At 34.6% G+C, this 19,876-nt stretch overlaps 2 protein-coding genes and 1 pseudogene across 2 annotated transcripts; 1 reads left to right on the top strand and 2 right to left on the bottom strand.

Moving 5' to 3' along the window:
* The first annotated feature begins 870 nt into the window (after window positions 1–870).
* LOC145633078 (uncharacterized) lies at window positions 871–1,239 on the top strand. Its single transcript, XM_081685373.1, has one exon. It carries the CDS (start codon window positions 871–873, stop codon window positions 1,237–1,239), a length of 369 nt encoding a protein of 122 aa, XP_081541499.1.
* Window positions 1,240–2,744: 1,505 nt separating this feature from the next.
* Window positions 2,745–10,419, bottom strand: LOC145630945 (outer envelope pore protein 16-3, chloroplastic/mitochondrial-like). Its single transcript, XM_081683065.1, has 3 exons — window positions 10,263–10,419; window positions 9,035–9,386; window positions 2,745–3,165 (listed from the first exon to the last, which is right to left on the bottom strand). Exons 2-3 carry the CDS (start codon window positions 9,372–9,374, stop codon window positions 3,017–3,019), a joined length of 489 nt encoding a protein of 162 aa, XP_081539191.1. The 5' UTR covers window positions 9,375–9,386; window positions 10,263–10,419; the 3' UTR covers window positions 2,745–3,016.
* Window positions 10,420–12,538: 2,119 nt separating this feature from the next.
* LOC145630944 (pathogenesis-related protein 1 pseudogene) lies at window positions 12,539–13,030 on the bottom strand (annotated as a pseudogene).
* Between the last annotated feature and the right edge of the window lie 6,846 nt (window positions 13,031–19,876).

Below are 19,876 nucleotides of genomic sequence, written 5' to 3'. Positions count from 1 at the left end.
AATTATGCGTGAATCGGTGTAATTAATATATATTACCTCCGTTACATATTATTTGCAACAATTAGACATTTTTCCTCTCTACTTTATGTTAAATCGTTGAAAATAATATGAAATGGAGGTAGTATTTCAAATCAAGTTAATATTTCTATTTTTAATTATTTTATTCAATGTATCTGGGCGTTCATTAGCTTTTGTCATTATAATTATTGTGATCATCTTTTTTACAAACTTAAATGTACGTAACTGGTTCACATTAAATTATTCTGAACCACTACGTACTGTTATAGGCACTATGATTCTATGATTGTTTTATTAATTTAAAAAAAAAAAAGTTTATTATGTTAAAATAAAATTCATTGTGTTTTTATAAAAAACAAAAGAGGTTGGTTTCTTAGAAAAAAAAAATGAGGTTAAATTTTTATTAATGAAAGTTCAAGTTACTAGTCAATATGAATAAATAAAGGTTACCATGTTAAAATATGGATTATTAGGTTCAACATAATGTTGCCTAACATGTGTGTCAAGAGCCGGTGATTCTTTTAGGGACTGGTGTTGTTCTGTCCGTAAAAGTCACAAAGATCCCTCATGGTGGAACTTATTTTGGAGTATCCTATGGGGGGTTTGGGCGTTTGGCTGAGAAGAAACGCTTGGGTGTTCGAAGGAAGGAGAAGAGATGCGGGTGACATCATATACAAGGTCGTGGGCATTGTTGGAGACTATGAACGAGCGAAGCATGATACTAGCACAAACTCAACTCCACAATAATTGGAATCTCAATGGCTGCCACCTCCACAAGATACGATCAAAGTTAATTCTGATGCACCGGTTTCCAGCTCAAATTGCGTGGGGTTGGGTGGAGTGATGCGTGACATGGAGGGTGATGTTGTGGTCTCGACATGCCTAAGATTGAGTGGAAAATTTGAGGCTGATGTTGCTGAGGCCTTAGCAATGCGACACGCTTTGGCTATTACTCTTGACTCGGGTTTTAGTAGGGTGTGTTTGGAAACGGACTGCTTGAAGCTTCACAATCATCTATTGAAAGGAAAGGCTCCTCCTACAGCTTTTGGCCTTGTTGTCAATGATATACTACAACTTGCTCTTCGCTGCCAAGCATGTTCGTTCTCATTTGTGAAGAGGAATGGCAACCGGGTTGCTCACGAGCCAGCAAAACTAAGTCTTTCTTTTAATGAGCTTAGAGTTTGGATGGAAGAGGTTCCTTTGGGTATCTCTGATATGTAATTGATGAATTAAACCATTTGGTTGATTAATAAAATTTGTTATGCTCGGTTTATGTCAAAAAAAAAAAAACAAAAACAAAAACAAAAAAAAAAAAAAAGGAAAACATATACAATTTTATTTCCTTAATACAAACTATTATAATCATGAAGGGACAAAAAAAGTAATAGAAGGTAATCGTTAAATATGCTGCATACATATTATTGAGTAGTTGGATATTTATGAAAAACATTGTAACATATTTATTACATTATTCCAAAAAAATGGTAGGTTCATCAAATTAAATTTATTAGATTAAAAGTAAATACTACTTCCTCCGTCCCTAAATTACATTTCTCTTTCTCTCTATTATGTGAGGAATAAATGCTAGAAAGAGGAATGTAATTTAGGGACGGATGGAGTAACAAATAGGCTAATAAACAACATTTATTACTTGACTAGACTTGAAATTTGATTGCAGTCAATTGAAAGCAAGATCAAGGTCTACATAAATCCATTCATTTCTTCGTTTTATTGGGCGCATTATAAGCATTGTGCCATGAGGTGCAAATAGCGCAATTCCAAGGACCAAGCCAAGCGTTGAACTTAATGGTCTAGTCTATGACTTCCTGAGGACATATATGATTAAAATCTTTGAGATAAATTGGGTAGAAAAGGCAGGTTTGAGTTTGATAATATCCTTGTATCCCCCATTTTACTATACTTGAACTTTGTAGGCTTCTTATCCCACCAAGTTGCCAAAGAAACATCCTTATTCATTTGTGACCCAATAAACTCCAAACAAGAACCCAACTTTCATCTTCAATACCAAGTGTATATCAACTAGCTTAATCAGAATCGTGCCCAAGATGTGGGATCAAATATCATTTACATGTCATGAGTGTGGTTTCCTCCTTGATCTTGGATGACGACTATCACTTATAACTCCAATCCGAGGAAAGTCTGTAAGACAATTCTAGGCCTGGACAAACCTAGTTCTATCCATGAAAGATAAATCACTTATAAGATTTCCTACGTATTGGCTTAAGGATAAAAAAAATTGGTCAAGAATTATCTGGTCCTTTTCCTATTAGGGGTCCAAGCTAATCCTCAAAGTTTAGTTTCCAAGCATAAATTCATTCTCTTCCCTTTCTATTCAGTAGCCAATCCTAAGGTTTACAAAAAAAATTCCAACTTATCCAGCTGAATTTTGTGGTTGCAGTGCTAGCCCAGAAGAGGTTAACATGGAGTCCAACCTTTCAATAGTATATTCAGTACCAATGTAGCATATACTAGTCATTTCGTTTTGAAAACAAACCTCATAACATCCGTGTCACACAATGCACAGGCAAAACTTAAAAGGGATCAGCCTGTAATCTTGAACTGCATCTGCCATGCATTCGAATATTTATGGAAATCTTCAGCGGAAAGAATTTCACATATTATATGGGCTCTGGCTGCCAAAAATTTACAGCCTTAACAAGTTTTAAGCCACTGACTAGTTAACAAGTAAGAAAAGGCACTAACAGTGGGTAAACATCAGGAATTAACGCTCATTATACATCCTTGCTCTCTTAAGGATATCAAGAAGCAGCAAAATGTTTTCCTTAATTTTGTTTGGAAAACAAAATAAGTTAAAAACTTGCAAAATGGCAGTACAAATTTATTCAACAATTCACTCAAATGTGGCTAACGAGTTTGAAAGTAAGGCCAAGGCAAAAAGAAATTACACAAGAAAATACATCTTATCTGAGAATAAGCCAAAGCATTGCCTCTAAAATACGGTAGCAGCAACACGAGCTTATTCTGTGGGTGCAGGCCTTTTCTTGACAGTGTAAGGGTAGTACTCTTTACCGTTGTCAATTCTTGTTGTCTGACCACCAATATCAATGAGGGCAGAAGTGGCAGCCAATGCAGCTCCCGCAGAAATTGCTGTTGGAATGCTCCTTCCTGAAAAATACTTAATACATTACACAACAGTAACAAATGCTTGGAAAAAAAGACTTTGCCTTAATACGCTCGACAATGAATAAGAATATGCGATATGACAAGAAGGCCCAGCAAAAATAATCAGAGCAGACCAGATTTCCAATTCAAAAAAAAACTTTCAAAGTTATTAATGTTTACTAAAAGATCATCAATAGTTCAGTAGTACCTACTCAGTGAAAGCTCAGTTATTTCACTGTTTCAACATTTATACGGAGTACAATAACAGGCCAATTTTAATTTTTATGGTCAAGCTTAGTCAGCATGACCATTACTAATTATTTTGTCAAATATGTCTCACGAAAAACCCAGAAATATCAATTTTAATCATTCTATCAAGTAATATGAGTCTCAAATTTGAAAATTTGCACACAACGTATGACCAGGAGAATATAAACTTTTGAGCTTTATCCTCCAAAGTCAAATGTGACCGAAGTACTATTTTAATAGTAGTAGTCAGTGCTAAGTTTGTCCTCATACAGTGGCTTCATTTCTTAGCACAGTCATACTGGAGTATAATCTTCCTTCCTTAGTTTGTTACAGCACCTACATCGATTAAAAGAGCCAATAGGGCATATCTCCCAATTTCAGCCTCATTATTTATGAGTAGAGCATTCCCAATCAACTTTACAATTTTACTAGAGATATTACTAAGAACGAACTTGGAAGAATTAATTTCCCTCCATAATATAAAAGTGTACATTATGAGGACAGATCACTCAATAATAGCCACTCAATGAAGAGCCTATATATTACGCCCTTCAAGGGAGGACAGATCACTCAATATTAGCCACTCAATGAAGAAAATATATATTACGCCCTTCAAAAAGAAAAAAGAAAATGTTGTATAGAAACAGAGGCATCGAGAACACACACTGATAAAGAATGAAAGGGAAGATGACATGAAAAGAAGCCTAACACCATGTTTGGATAGAGAGAAATGGAAGGAAAGGAAAAAAAGAGAAAGGAGGGGAATGGTCATCCCTTATTTGGATAGCATATGGAAGGAGGGAAGGTGTGATAGTTAGTTGGATCAATTTACCTTCTCCTTTAATAAACCAAATCCTTCAAATTTGTAAGGATTTGGAAAGAAAATAGAATCTCACTCTCTCCCTCTCCTTCTTTATACTTCCCTTCCCTTTCTTTCCCTTCATAATTGCTAACCAAACATAGTGTATGATAACAATAGTGAAGGGGGAAGGAAAAAGAGGAAGAAGGGAGGTGAAGGGAGAGAGAGAGTCTGTGACCTTCCTTTTTCTTTCCAAATCTCTCCAACAATAGAGGGATTTGATTTATTAAAAGGGAAGGAAAATGCATTGCTCCATTTCCTTTCCCTTCCCTTGTTGTATGTCATAACCAACTAAGAAAAATTATATCCCTTACTTCTTCTTCCCACCCTTTCCCATTAAATATTCCTATTAAAACATAGTGTAAAAGTTCGCAAATTCCCCACTATGATAGTGGGTGGTGGCATTAACATATGAAAATTTACCCATCTCCATTTTTTTTTTAAAAAATTTATTTGGAAGCTTGTTGAATATATTTATATATATTTCTCCGTTCTTATTTAGTTGACATATTTCTTTTATCACATTTGTGTTATAGACTGATATTCTGGTTTTTATGTTTAAATGAATAATTGGAAAATTTAAGATGAAAGCTTGGAAATTTCATTTTTAATGGCAAAAGAAGTTGCAAAATGATTAAGTAAATAGCTTTCTCTCAAAATAGCTTGAGGCTATCACTATCTAACAATGGCTTGAGGCCATAACTCTCTAGTTTTTCCATACAAATTTCTGCCTAACTTTTTCTTCCCCCTCCCGCTCTATTTATACAAAGGACTATTAACCTAGTAAACTTTTCATTTTAAATGGCAAAAAAAGTTGCAAAATGATCCAGTAAATAGCTCTCTCAAAATAGCATGAGGCTATCACTCTCTAACAATGGCTTGAGGCCATAACACTCTAGTTTTTCCATATAAATTTCTGCCTAACTTTTTCTTCCCCCTCCCTCTCTATTTATACAAAGGACTATTAACCTAGTAAACTAACATTACAAGAATACCTATACTACCCTTCCTTGGCTAGTCTATTACAGTTTGTCAACGCACAACTTTACCAATTAATATCTCTCATTATTAAAAAGTAAAAATTATAACAAGTTGATACTATGAATATATATATTGAGGGTGGTGTCAATATATATACTTCCTCCGTTCTTTTATTATTGCACCACTTGCCTTTTTAGGAAGTTTCACAAATATTGCACCATTTCCTCTTTAGGAAAAAAATTATTTGTGTTCACACTACAAATACCCAACATACCCTTGCTTTTTCACACTTACTTTTTAGTTTATTAATATGTCACATGGACAATTTTGTATTTTTACCTTTCTCTCTCTTACTTTTTTCCACTACCAAAATTTTTGCACCAAACTCTTATGGTGCAATAATAAAAAAACGAAGGAAGTATATATATATATATATAGAGAGAGAGAGAGAGAGAGAGAGGATTCTAACAATGTCTTATATGACTATCCTTTATCGTAACTACAAATCATTAAAGTAATGAAAGTAAAGTTTGTGAATAGTGTCAAAGGCCAAAAATATGTCAACTAAAAAAGGACGGATTAAGTATATAACAATGCACAATATACTAAACCATCAATTTCAAGTAATTTCCATATACTAGCGTTACGCATTCGCAAATTGATTCTCCGTATATCACAAGTAACAAGTTAGTTCATCCTTTTTCGCTAGACACTTTATTTTATTCTATTTTTGGCTTATCCGTTTTACCATCATACCCCTACAACCTCACAATAATTATATTTTTTCACACTTTCTATTACTTTTTTACTATGACAGCTAAGTTAATAAGTAGAACACAAACAAATAAAGAGAGTATAATCTATCTTATTTTTATAGGGAAATTTTCATTGGTAGCCTGGTACTTTTGATATTTATCATTGATAGCCAATTTTTTTTCATGTTTATCAATGGTAGCCCCAAACTACTACAATTTATTAAACACGAGATTATTAAAGATTTTTGGGTAAAATTTCCACTAAAACTGACTTTTCTTAACCAAGGTTAATTTTTCATTATAAAGATGAATAAAAACATACCAAACCCGCCCACCTCCATCCTCATTCTTGTTCTCTCTCCTCTAGCACCCTATCACCGATAAGCCTTCAACCACTGCACCTATCATTTATCACTGCAAATTTACCAGCGATACCACCACCTTTGTCTCCATCATGTCTTACATAATGTCAACTTAAACTAACCCTCAAAACTATATCTCTCACCTTAATTTTCTCCTCTCGATAAACACTCCCACAAAGCCATGAGCAATAATCCCTTCCTCCATTTTGATATGCTTCACCACCTGTGAGTAAACCGCATATATATGTATCACTGCCAGCGGTAGTTGACATGTGAGCAGCTGAACCTTCAGTTGATGATTCGGGAAATTATTAATGAGCCTTAAGATGATATTTTGAGAAATTCGATGGGCTTGAGGTTATTGAAGAAACCAATGACATGGTGGAATATAAGATTTGATGAATACAAGGATGAATGATATATCTCAATTGAAGAAAATGGCCAATATTTAGACAAATTTAGGGAAAGCCTTGAATAAGAGCATTGAGTATTTAGAGGTATAACTATCTTGACCCTAGAATTTTAAGATGTTTTGGAGAAGCAAAGGAGGAGTGAATGTATGATGTTAGTGCGAATTTAATGGAAAGAGAAAAAACGAGATGAGTTGGAATTTAATGGAGAAGAGGTGGAGGTTTTTTAATGGTAACATGATGTTGATTGTTTAGTGGAAAGAGAGAGGGAGAGGTTTAACCATGGTTAGATCAAGTTAAATTTTACCAAAATATGACATTAATGTTATTTTAGGTAAAGATTAAAAGTTCGGGACTACCAATACAATCGAAAAAACAGTTAGCAACCAATAATAAAGTCAAATGTAGAAGGCTACCAGCGAAAATTTCCCATTTTTATATTATTGACAATTATAAGACCTTATTGGACCTTACTTAGGGTCTTATTAGACCTTAATGTCACTTATTAACCCTATCTTATCTTATCCAAACTAAATAAACAATAATTGCTACTTTTCCTTACTAGTTCTTATCTCCCAAACCATTCTAGTGGAAATGATATAGCAAAAAAAAAAAAAAAGAAAGAAGGGGAGGAACTAACTAAAGGACAATAAAGTAACATAAGCAATAGGTCTAACATGTCACAGCCAAAAAATACTTCAATGCAACACTTGTATTGCAAAGAAATTTTTTTTAAATACCATAGATATCCTAATGGATGGTAACGAAATCTTTCACGTATGAAAAAGGTACCAGCATAAAACCACTTTAAATCTTCGTATAGTGTACAGATTTGAAGGAAACTAAGCTCATAATACCCTAGTGTCATCAACCTTTCAAAGGTTCATAGTGTACAATGGAGACCGCAGAGATGAGAACATACAAGAGACTTCAAGCTAAATCTCTTGAGATGAAAGCAGTAAATTGAAATTCACCAACTTCCATAAAAAATTAAGACAAGAACTCAAAACATAACACAAAACTGGATAGGAAATAGAGAAAAAGAAACATCAGTTGAAAGATGGGCATTTACGAATAGGATAAGCAAAAACTTAATGTACTTATTTTCATATACACCATGAGTTCAAGCAGTTCTTCATTTTCTATATTCAAGAGAAATTGTTCCTAAAGTTGTCGTGTATATTGAAATTTACCGATTTCCATCAAAATAAGAAAAGAACTAGATAGGAAATTGAGAATAACAAGGCTAGGGAAAAAACATCAAGGGAAAGATGCATAAACAACACTAGTTGTATATTTTTGTCATATACACCATGAGTACAAGTTGTCCTTTATCATCTATATTCAGGGGAGATTTTTCCTAAAGTTATCCTGAATTCACATTCATATCTTCAAGTAAATTCAAACACAGGTTCCTATATATTGAATTACTGATGTACATGATAACAATATTGAAAACTACATTTCAAACACAGGTTCCTATATTGCATAGTTCACACTATCATTGTCTAGGCTATGAAACCACAATGTGGCACTGAAGAAACTCGTTACATTTAAGCTGTACAAGCTGCTTGCAACCCTAGTTTCAAAGTAATGCACAGGTATTAAGGATAGCAAATACAACCACTTAAGTAGCCTTCAAAGCAATAAGAGATAGATAAATATGAGTTAAAAATATAATCTAGTAAGAAAAAGTGATGTATCAAATATAGGAAGTATAATGTAAGAAAAGTAGGGAAAGTTTTAATTATTAGTAACAAAGGGAGTGGGAAGTGTCGGCTATTTAAAATCAGCATACAGAATATAGGGCTTTAACTTCCCTCTTTAACTCTAAAAAATGCCAGCCACAGTCAATTTATATTTGCATGATATGCAAAAACCAACCTTAAGTGCCTAATTTAGGAATAAGGTGAGGAAAGAAGCAACCAGGTAAAGCCATCATAAAATGCAGATAGAAATCTTATAGGGTTTCTTGAATAGAATTTTGAAATATGATGTTGAAGGTTTGTAACAACCTAGTATAATTACAAATGTGATTTGAAACACACAGTTACCTTAATTTCTTTAGTTTATACAAGTTAGTTCCCCCTTCCTACTCTCCTAGTCTCCTACATTCAGTATATGGCATAATATCTCAGCACATTTAGCTTTAAGGTTTTACTTCACATAAAATTTCAATGTATTACAATTGAAGTTGCTAAGATATTCATTACTGATTACTAGTTTCAATAGCATCGGAAAAAGAATACTCCGTACCTTTGAAGCCCAAAACAGAAGCTCCAGCAACAAAGCCACCAACTGCCCCATTAACAAAGTCTCTCTTTTTCCTATAATGTTCCACCATCTGCTCTGCACCAATGAAAATACCACCTATAGCGGCAAATGTTAGCCCATAGTTACCCATCATCTTCAAAGTCCTTATCAATCCTGGTAGTGCAACTTTTCTCTCAACACGAGGCACGTCATACCATGTTGCCACAACGGTACCAAAGATTGTTCCAGCTGCTAAACCACTAGTTGTACCCTTAATAACTTTCATCATGGAGGTGTCATCGTCTTCAAAGTATCTGCGCTCTGCAGGGCTGACTGAATCCATAGCTTTTCCGAACTGAAAACAACAAGATATGCAGCTAGATAAAAAAGTCCTTTCACCAGATATATTCCTACCACTGAGTTAAAAGATAGCTTTGCGTCAACTCTTGGCTATTATTGAAATTACAAAATTCAGCATAACGAAAAATTCATATTAAGCTCCAGCGTCTTTGCCTCCCATGAAATACACGTATGATGAAGGCTTTACAAGTATGGGCAGCAACAATTTGCAAAGTCATGAACAAGAGAATGGTGACCGCTAAACTATGTCACATTTCATGTAATCGTTTCAAAATAAACTATAAATAAATTATTCAAATTATTCATGTAATAACCCGGGGCATCACCTACGCAAAAAGACTAATTTATGCTCAAAACAAAGCAGGGTGGCAGCTCGGCACAAGCGGTAGCCAATTTGATTGAAGAATAGCAGCATGATTGCAAGAATTAGTTTAGCTAGAATATTGACAAATAGTTTCTACTATAGAGAAATTGCAGTTTAACACTACACATTTACACAAATCAGGGAGAAAAGTCCCAATCATTATAGTTCGACCCTAAAATTAAAGGATTCCGCAACACATTAGCAACCAAAATTGATTCAATAATCAAATTAGGCTCAAAATTTACGAAAAAAAGGTCCCATTTAATAGATACATTCAGCAAATTTGATTCAAATATCAAATTAGGCTAGAAAAATCACATTAATTATTCTTCTCTAGCAACAAATTCGAGTTTAGAGATGATAAACAATTATTCAATGATCGAATTAAGAACCCTTAAATGAGTATACTAAGAAGTAAACTAACAATAAACCCTAGATTGTGAAATTGATAATCGATGATTACAAAAAAAAAAAAAAAAAAAAAAAAAAAAAAAAACAATATTTTACCTCAGACGCAGCTTCAACGGAAGATAGAAAATTTCAATGGAAAATGTGGAGTACGCTTCAATGGAAAACTAAGAGAGAGAAAGAGGACAGATCTAGGTTTTTGGTAAGATGTTGTTAGCTTAAATTAATGTTTTTTTTAGCTTTATTATTTGCTTGATATGAATTAAAGGAAACAAATTATTTTTCTTCACTTGAAATTATTTTTATTGAATTGAAATTAATTTAATTATCTTTACAGTATATTACCAAATATCCCCTTCAAAAAAAAAAATTATATTACCAAGTACTCATATTTATTTCAAGAATAAAGTGAACAAACTTAACACACTTTGACTTTTTTTTTCCTATGTTATAATAAAAATTTAAATGTGAAATGTCATGTACTTTCAAAAACATAATTGTTTTCATGCTAAATAAATGTTTTGTGGTACTTAGTTACTTACTAAAATAGTTTCAATGTATAGTTTTGAATATCAATTTAATATCAATTTTATAATTTAAACTTATTGATGATTTAAAATAATAAGAGTTAAGACCAAATTTGGATCCTCAATTCTTCATTTTTTCACCATTTAGGTACTCAACTTTTTTTCTTCACCGTTTGGGTACTCAGATCCATTTTCCGGCAAAAAAAAAATTAAATCCCCCTAAGCAATTGAGTACCCAAGGTTAAGAATTGAGTACAATGGGTTAAGTTATGTGGGGCCCACCCAAAAAAAATCTCCACTGTTGATCTCTCCCCATCCTCAAATCTCCACCGTTGATCTCCAACTCTGATCCCCACTTTCCTCTTTTTACCACTTCGACAACCATAGCCCACCTCCCAATTCCTTCCTTCTTCACACATACACATTTACTTTCTCTCCCCTCTTCCCTTCCACCCTACTCAAGATCCAAAACACCCATTTAAAGCAATCAATTTAATTCCCTTGTTAATCCACCTTTTTTCTACTCTTCCTTTTTAATTTATCTATCCAACCTCACAACTTATTATATTGTTGTTAGCGAAGATGTCGGCATGGAAGGTGTCGACGGTGGTGTTAATGGTAGTGTTAACTGCAATTTCAAAAGAACTAAATTAAATCAAATCCAGAAAATTGAAATTAAACATACAGTTGTTACAGAGAAGAAGGAAGGAATACATTGAGATGAGAAGATGAGTTGAAGATTTTGCCACGGCTAGCAAACACAAGAAGAATATGATGCAGAGAATTAAGATGAGAAGATGGGAATGAAGCAATTAATATGGGCAAAATCGCTGCTAACCATGCCATTCTTAGTAATCTTTCAATTTCTAACTCCATTTTCTGGATTTTTTTTTTTGTTGGGCAAATCGTGGATGATGATTTTGAACTGTATTTGTTTTCCGTTGTGCAAGGATGTATTCATGGCTTTTTTTGGCTACTTTACAGTTAAATTAATTAATTTTTTTTTAAAAAAAAATAATTTAATTATTTTTAATTATGTATGGTTAGTGGTGAGTTAGTGATGAGTTAGTTCGCCTGAAAATTTGTTAGGGTACCTAAAAGGTGAGGAAAAAAAAAATTGAGTACCTAAAAGGTGAAAAAATGAAGAATTGAGGGCCTAATTGTAGTCTTAACTCAAATAATAAGGGCTAAAGTATAAAATGACAAATGTGTCAGTCAAATTGTGTCATTTGTTTTGAAACAAAGTCACTGTATATCCCTGCAATTAAAAAGTATAAGATTACTTGTATGAAATGTGATTAATATGTACAAGTTTTTATTAATGAAAAGTGTTTGGACAACTATACCCTCAAAAATGTTTAATCACTTATTTTTATATCATAAATGTTAGTCTCCTTGGACATTTATACCCGTGAACATAGTTGTTTACATATCAAAAACTAAATTTGTGATTTAAGGTCAAACCGAAAGAATTTTTGAATATGACCAGCGCATATCGCGCGTTAGCTTGCCCTAGTTTTACTCTAAAAGGTTGAAATATTGCGATAATAATTTTTTTAATACCATCAAGGATTCTATTGTAGACAATAATATCGACAATGGCGGAATGTTGTAATTAACAATTAACTAGTTAATCGGTTGCATATTTTACGCCTCATAATTACATCAGCAACATTATGGTAGCAAATTAACAATATCACCAATTCTCTAAAGCAAGGTTAAATATGAAACATGGTGTCAATACATTACACTTATGTTTAGATATACAAAAATGTTTAACCAATATGAAGAATTATTAAAAAAAAAAAATGGCCCTAACACATAGAATTCTCCTACCAAAACAAATGCTTAAAAAGGTCTTTCCCCTATAACATTTCCCGGAGGATAATAATTGCAAGTAATAAAAGTGCCTCCATTTTGACACCTTTCTTTGGCACACCCAACACTTTGTGTATTTTTCCAAACAATTTGTGTGTAATGCCCACACATTTCTTTGCAATTATTAGAGCCATAATCATAATTAGGCTTTTCACCCGCCCACAAATCCACGGCTTCGGTTGGGCTTAATTCTCCAGGACTCATTGCAATATTCTCACCATATATTGGGTTGTTTGAGTGTTGCAATTTACAATCTACAGCCCTCTCTTTAGCATACGATCTAGCAAAGGTTGCAAGAGTCTCATTCCAAACTAAAGGGGGTTGCAATGCCGCAAGACGGGCAGCATTTGTTGGTGCAAGATACTGAAGTTTCCAATCAAATAGGGATGAGGCACAACATATATGAGTCATGGTAAGCCCACTTACCAAAACAATGGCTAAGAAAAGATTTAAAATAGCCATTGGTTTTGGTGAGTTTGAAACTATGGAGGGTGTGAGAATGAAAAGATAAGGAAAAAAGTTAAGGGAAATTATGTATATATAGGTGAGTTTTGTTTGTTTATTTGTTACAAATAGTATTGATGGTGCTTAAACATAGGATTTCCCGTGAAATTTTAGATATGTGGACCATAATTTGGCATTCTTTTTTAGTTAAAATGAGAAATTTAGCATCTTATAGAAGTCAAGCGCGCTATTATTTAACTTATCAATATTTGGTGATATTATATTCTATTTATATCCATTTTTATTGTAATGTTATTTCAATTGACAATAAAAGATATAGGAAGTATATAGGAAGTTAGAAATATATCACAATTTGCAATTTAATTTTTTGCTAAATAACTCTTGCTTAATAATGAACAAAATCATCAAATATTTGATTTGTTTTAAAAGATATGAAAATCTATCTTAAAAAATTAAATATATACTTCGTATGTATACCAAACCCTCTACTAAATAAGCAATATTAATCTAAACTTTAGCATTATAAAGCTAATTAAACTTATTAACATACTCCGATCCCTGATTAAAAAAAAAAAAAAAAAAAAAAAAAAAAAAAAAAAAAAAAAACCTTAAACGTTAGCAATATTATTGTTAAGTATAATCCTAGAAAATTAGAAATAACAAAGGCAAATTAGTAAGTAAGCACTGTAACAATATGAATTAAAATAGCATACCCTAAATTTGTACTAATTTATAGAAGGAATAATGTAATGTAGATTCTTTCTTAAAGCTAGCCACAAAATGATTGTATCAATATATTCGTTAGCATTGTATAACATAATAACATTAGTTGTCATCCGAGCTCCCGGCCATGTTATGAAAATATTTTTATATTTTTATTCGTCTTCTACTCATTAATTTTTTCATCCTTTAACGGTTTTCAAATAATTAAACTCTAACTGAGCAAATAATTAAAACACTAACTAAGCCAATAAAAGACTTGAATTTCAATATTTTTACGTTGGGTACGTAGTGACTATTTAAAAACAAGTTAAATTTAATTGTCAATTTTAAGTTAAGAGAGTAATCCTTTAATCCATGCAAAATTACTTTTATATTTACTACGTACCTCCGTTAATAGTTATGTGCAACTTTTGCCATTTCGGGATGATTGGAGTAATGTGCAACTTTCTGTTTTCTTACTGTTTTTAGTAATAAAAAAATAATAAAATATATAAAATAAAATAAAACTGAATTTAAATTCTTACTTTTACTTAAAAAATCAAATTCTCTTAATTTTACCCATATCTTATTTTAATCATATTAACCTAACTAATCAGATTTCCCTAATCTAATTACTCCCTCCATTTATTATCCCAATTCCCCCCAAATACTCTCATTTACTCATATTCCCAACCACCAAAAATTAATTTCGATGGTTGGATTTCTCTATTTGTCTCGGAGATTTCTCCAGATGAACCCTAGTTCATATACTGCATCTTTCTCTCTCCTCTTCATCCTTCGATTTCTCCACTTTCTCTCTCCTAATTGACACTTCACTACTCAGATCTTGCACAAATTGAGTACCCCGACAGAATGGTGAACCTTGATCCCCTCCACGAAGCTTACATGGCCATTGCTGACGAAGATGATAGGGTTGAGCAAAACTATCCGAAAATTTTAATCTGTATTCGATAAAAAAATCATGGATAACCGATCCGAAAACTATCCGAAAATCGGATATCGGACAGGATATCGGATACTGAAATATTGAATTTCGGATATCCGATAGATATCCGAAAAAATCGGATTTTTGAATATCGGATATCCGATCCGATATCCGAAACATACCCTAAACGAGTAAGCCTTAAATACTTCCAAAGGCCCAAATACCCCTATGACAGGGTAAAGTCGTATCCCCTAATAAAAAATAATTACCTAAGTCCTCTAACTAAAGTAGATAGGGAAGTAGGGTCGAACTCCACAGGGAAACAAGTCTTTCTACTCCTAATTAATTAATACAATCTAGATTATGAAGTAACCAATATATAAGTTCGAATATGAAACTAAACTACGAAGATTAAGAATAGGGAGAAAACAATATATAAAAGGATCTAGGGCATAGGTTCACCAATAAATAATATTCCAGGGTAAAATATAATAATCATTCATCAATGCATACATTAATCAGATTATAAAAGGCTTTCGCTACGTATTATAATCACACAATTAATTTACCGGTATTAAATCTCATCTTTCGAATCTCGACTTAACCATTTATAAATTAACCTGCCTATTGAAACTAGACCTAAACATCAATTCTCATCTGTCGAATCTCGAATCAATATTGTCAAACTCATGCATAAAAGATCAGGCCTAATCTAGTCACAGAGCATTAAATCAATAAATAGGAAATTAATCTAGCATTGACAATTAACAACAATAAATCACCCCTTCATATTATTTATGGATCCCCTTAAACCCTAAAAATAAAACTACTCACACATAATAGAAACTAAACCAATCAAAGCAACAAAACAAGACATGATCAAAAGAATAAAGTAAACAACTAAGATTAAGAGAAGAGAAATCGTTACCAAAAGAAATATTGATTAATGAAAAATAATTAAGAACAAAAGTATAAGAGAGAAATGAAGAGAGAGGAAATATCCTAAGTAGAGAGAGAAAATCTAAGAAAGAAGGTAATCAGAATTTACGTACATAATTCGTACTTAAACATTCCTAAAACAAAAACTAAAACAAACTAATCAGCACTAAGAAAAACACGCGCCCGATCGGGCCCGCCTTTTTGCCCTGCCTTTGCTTGGCACGTTGCGCCCGATCGAGCTTATGCTCACCCGATCGGGCGCGCATTCTTGAGGCTGATGTTGCGCGCATTCGCCTGATCGGGCGTACGCTTGCCCGATCGGGCCCGGCTTCCTCTTCGAGGCTTGGATTTCGATTGGGCTCGATTCCTCGGCCCAATCCGGATTTCCTCATCGGGTCTTGATTAGTCGATCCAATAGCCCCGGTATTACATACCGAGCCCTTAATCACCGGCTCACACCGATCCTGGGCTTCAAGAATGGTCGTGTCTTTCTAGCTTCCGTAGTCGATCCATGAAAACCCGGGAAAATGCTCCAAAAGTGCAATTTCCTATAAAACTCAACTAAAACTACGAAAACACTAGAAAACACAAATTAGTAATAAAAGTGGCTCTAAAGAGCCAAAAACACTACTAATAATGACCACGGGACGGGGGTAAAACACTATATAAATTGGATATATCAAACTCCCCCAAGCCAAACCTTTGCTTGTCCCTAAGCAAAGAGCTCATCAATGAACATATTAAACATGCCTCATCCCAATAAACAAAATCAAGCACAAACGATTCAAGATAAGTCTAATGAACATGATTCAATGTCAATCAATCTCATTCATCTAACCATCCTTCATCCCCAACAATTGTCAAGTAAAGCAAACCACATGAGCATATAGAATTCAAGATTAGTGCTCACGCACTCAACTCTCATTTATGTGGCGAGTAAAAGATGTACTCGATCGCTCTCCAACCAACCCCTTTTATTTGTGAACAACGCCCTCCCATCTCACACTCTCGTGTGTTTAAAACAATGAACGCTCAACCTACTAGTCGACTCGAAATATGTCAAGTCATAACTTGCATTGATAAACAACACTTTCACATTCATACAACTCTATGCACAAAGGTCGGAAGGTCTTTAAAGCTTGTAATGTAAGGCTAGGGTAAAGGGTACGATAAATTTAGGAAAATGTGAGAGTAAAGCTATGCTAAAGGGAGCCATATCCTAATAAAACCCAAGGTCACAACAAGTGATGACCAAAACATCTCCAATCACAACTCAACTCCACAAAAGTTCACCAAACAATCATATATACAACACAATCCCAACACTTACATATTCACTCACAAAATATGATAATATGGAATAGAGTGGATTAAAACAAACTTTGAACCACTTATTCTTTTTCTTTTCTTTTCTTTTTTTCAAACTTGAACTCTTTTTTTCTTTTGATTTTTTTTTTTTTTCTTGAACAACCTTCAAATAGTACATTTGAACATATGAAACAATATTTTTTCTTCTTTGCTTTTTTTTTTTTTTTTTCTTTTTACCTCATATTGGAAATTTTCAACTTTGTAACACAAAACATCAATATTTTCCAATCATAATATCAAAGAACAATTACTCTTCTTTTATTCCCACATTGTGCAAATAATGTGCACACCACAACTCCCTCACCTCACCAACTAATAGCTCCTCCAAGCCAAGCTTGGGACTAGTAACCAATGGGGCTCAAATAGGCTTGTAATGTGGCTAAATAAACAATAAAAGGGCACAAGCAACAACATGGTTAACAATAAGGGAACAAATGTATCTAATATCGCCTGAAGGCTTCCTAAGAGAACAAATGCCTTCGTCCTCCTCAATGTGCATAATATTGAGCTATATAAACATTACTAATAGTTGCAAACCAATACTCAAATTCATTGACATACCAGGAACTAACACACATTCCTAACCAAATCAACTAGTCAAGCACCATATTCACAAATAGTTGGCAAAATTGACGCATGTTTAGGAATCCAAACAATTAAACTTCAAATCATGATCAACAAATTCACAAAGCTCATTATCATGTACCAAGAATCAAAACAATATTTCTAAGTATGGGACACAGGGAAGCATGACAATTCATTGGAACGTATTTTTTTGAATTTTTTTGTTTTTGAATTTTTTTTTTTTTTTTTTTTGTTTTTGTATTTTTTCATAGAGGAAAGCAATAAAAACTACACTAGGAAAGCAATAGATAGAGAAGAGAGAAGGAGAGTTACCATATATACAAGAAATCTCCCCCCAAGCCAAATCAAGCAGTATCCTCATTGACTTGGGAAGGTAGCTAGGAGAAGCTACTCCTCATCATCATCCATCCTCTCATACCCTCCTCCATAGCTCGAGCCGGCACCACCCTAGCTCGTTCCAGCACCACCATAACCCGAACCACCTGCAAAGTAGTTAGGGTTCACATTCCCCCCATACCCCCAAAAGGAGCATCACCCCCATATCCCTGAACTGAAGAGTAGTCCACATAAGTACCAAATGCTCCGGGGGTGGAATACCCTCCTTGGGGGTATTGGAACCAGTCGGGAACTAATGCCTCGGGGGGGGGGGGGGATAGCCCCTCGGTGTGCATAGTCATCATACATGGGGTATAAACCCCTCCCAAGGTTCCTCTCTATGTGACCTACCCAACCATCCAAGGTGCTTAACCTAGAATTTAGGTTTTTCATCATGCCCTCTACTCTCCCTTGCCCCATCTCTATACGGTCCAGTTGGCTTCTAAAAGTCGAAAATTCATAGGGGGCATTGGGGTCGACGTTATAATCGACCGAGGAAGTGGGTATGCCATAGGTGAAGGGTGGTGGTGGGTACGTAGTGTGGTGAATGGTGTGGGGGGGATTGGTCTTAGGGTGATTGGTGGGGTTGTGGTGAAGGGTGAGGTGCTTGAACCTCGCCTTGACCGTTAATCTCAAATGTGTAAGAAGGCTTCCCCTTCTCAAATTTGGTCAAGGCGGGGTTGGGTAAGGTAAAGGCTTGGTCTCTCCTACCCGATTGTCGGTGGACTATCCACCAAGTGTCACCTCCCACGGGTTGCACCTAGTTTAGACTCCCTAAATAGGCTAGGTCCATGAGGTTTGAGCCCGCTACTTTCCTATGCCCATCCGGGTTCCAACCTAGGTGTTTTATGGCAATATGGGTCACTAACCCCCCAAAATAAATAGGTGCCCTAGACCTACCCGCTTCGGCTGCATTGGCCGCCCTTTGGAAGTGATTGGTTATCCTATGGGGTATGTTCAATTTTTCAGCATTAGGGATTACACAGGAAGCCAATAATTCTAATTCATCCCTCCTCACATTTGCCGGCTCATGCCTCCCAAAAATAGTGAGGCCGGAAAATCTTTGCCAAAACTTTGGGACGGGATGTTGAATCCACGTCCCTTTGGCATGTTGGAGGTTAGCCAAACCCTCCCAGTGAGTCTCTTGTAGACCACGGCAATGTGGTCTTGGGAGGGTTCGATTGGTTTATCCGATTTTAATTCACACAACTTCCCAAATTCTTTAAGAGTTAAACGCACATCGTTGTTCAATAATCGGAATTGCACATGAGTGATTATAGCATTGATTTTAATAACATTCAAACTAGAGATAAATTCTAATGTTAAATAATCATATGTATCATGGCACATTTGAAAGAAACCACTCATGCCTATACCCTTAAACAATTTTTCCACATATTTATCAAGACCTAGTCTAGATAACGTAGGGTGATGAACAAAGCGGGTTGAGATTACCTGTCTATCGATGAGATTTAGCATCCTAGCCCGTTGTTCCTTCGAGGTGATAACAACCTCCTCCCATCCCGGTACTTGAAGCTCCGGGTTGACTATTGGTTGTTGTTGCCTCGAACTTTCCCCCCTTTGTTGCCTAGAACGTTTTGAAGCCATGTTTATGTGGAAAAGTGGGTATTTGAAGCTTTCTCTCTCCAAGGGTTAGAAGGATTTATGAGAGAAAGTGGGAGAAATTGGGTGGAAAATGTAGAGGGAGGTGTGAAGATTAAGAATATGTAAAAAAAATTGAGGTTTTGATGGGTGAATTTGAGGAGATCTTGGATTGGAAGTGAAGTTGAAGGTTTGAAAATGGAGGTTTTAGAGAGAGAAAGTGTGAAAGAGAAAGAAGAAGTAAGAAAGAAAGAGAAAAGAGAAAGGGAGAAGGATGTCTAAAACATCTGGATAAATAGGCGCGCCCGATCAGGCGAAGGTGGCTT

The sequence above is a fragment of the Chenopodium album genome, chromosome 5 (genome assembly GCF_948465745.1).
Source record: "Chenopodium album chromosome 5, dcCheAlbu1.1, whole genome shotgun sequence".
In the NCBI taxonomy this organism is placed as follows: domain Eukaryota; kingdom Viridiplantae; phylum Streptophyta; class Magnoliopsida; order Caryophyllales; family Amaranthaceae; genus Chenopodium; species Chenopodium album.
This window is presented reverse-complemented; position numbering and strand designations above follow the sequence as displayed.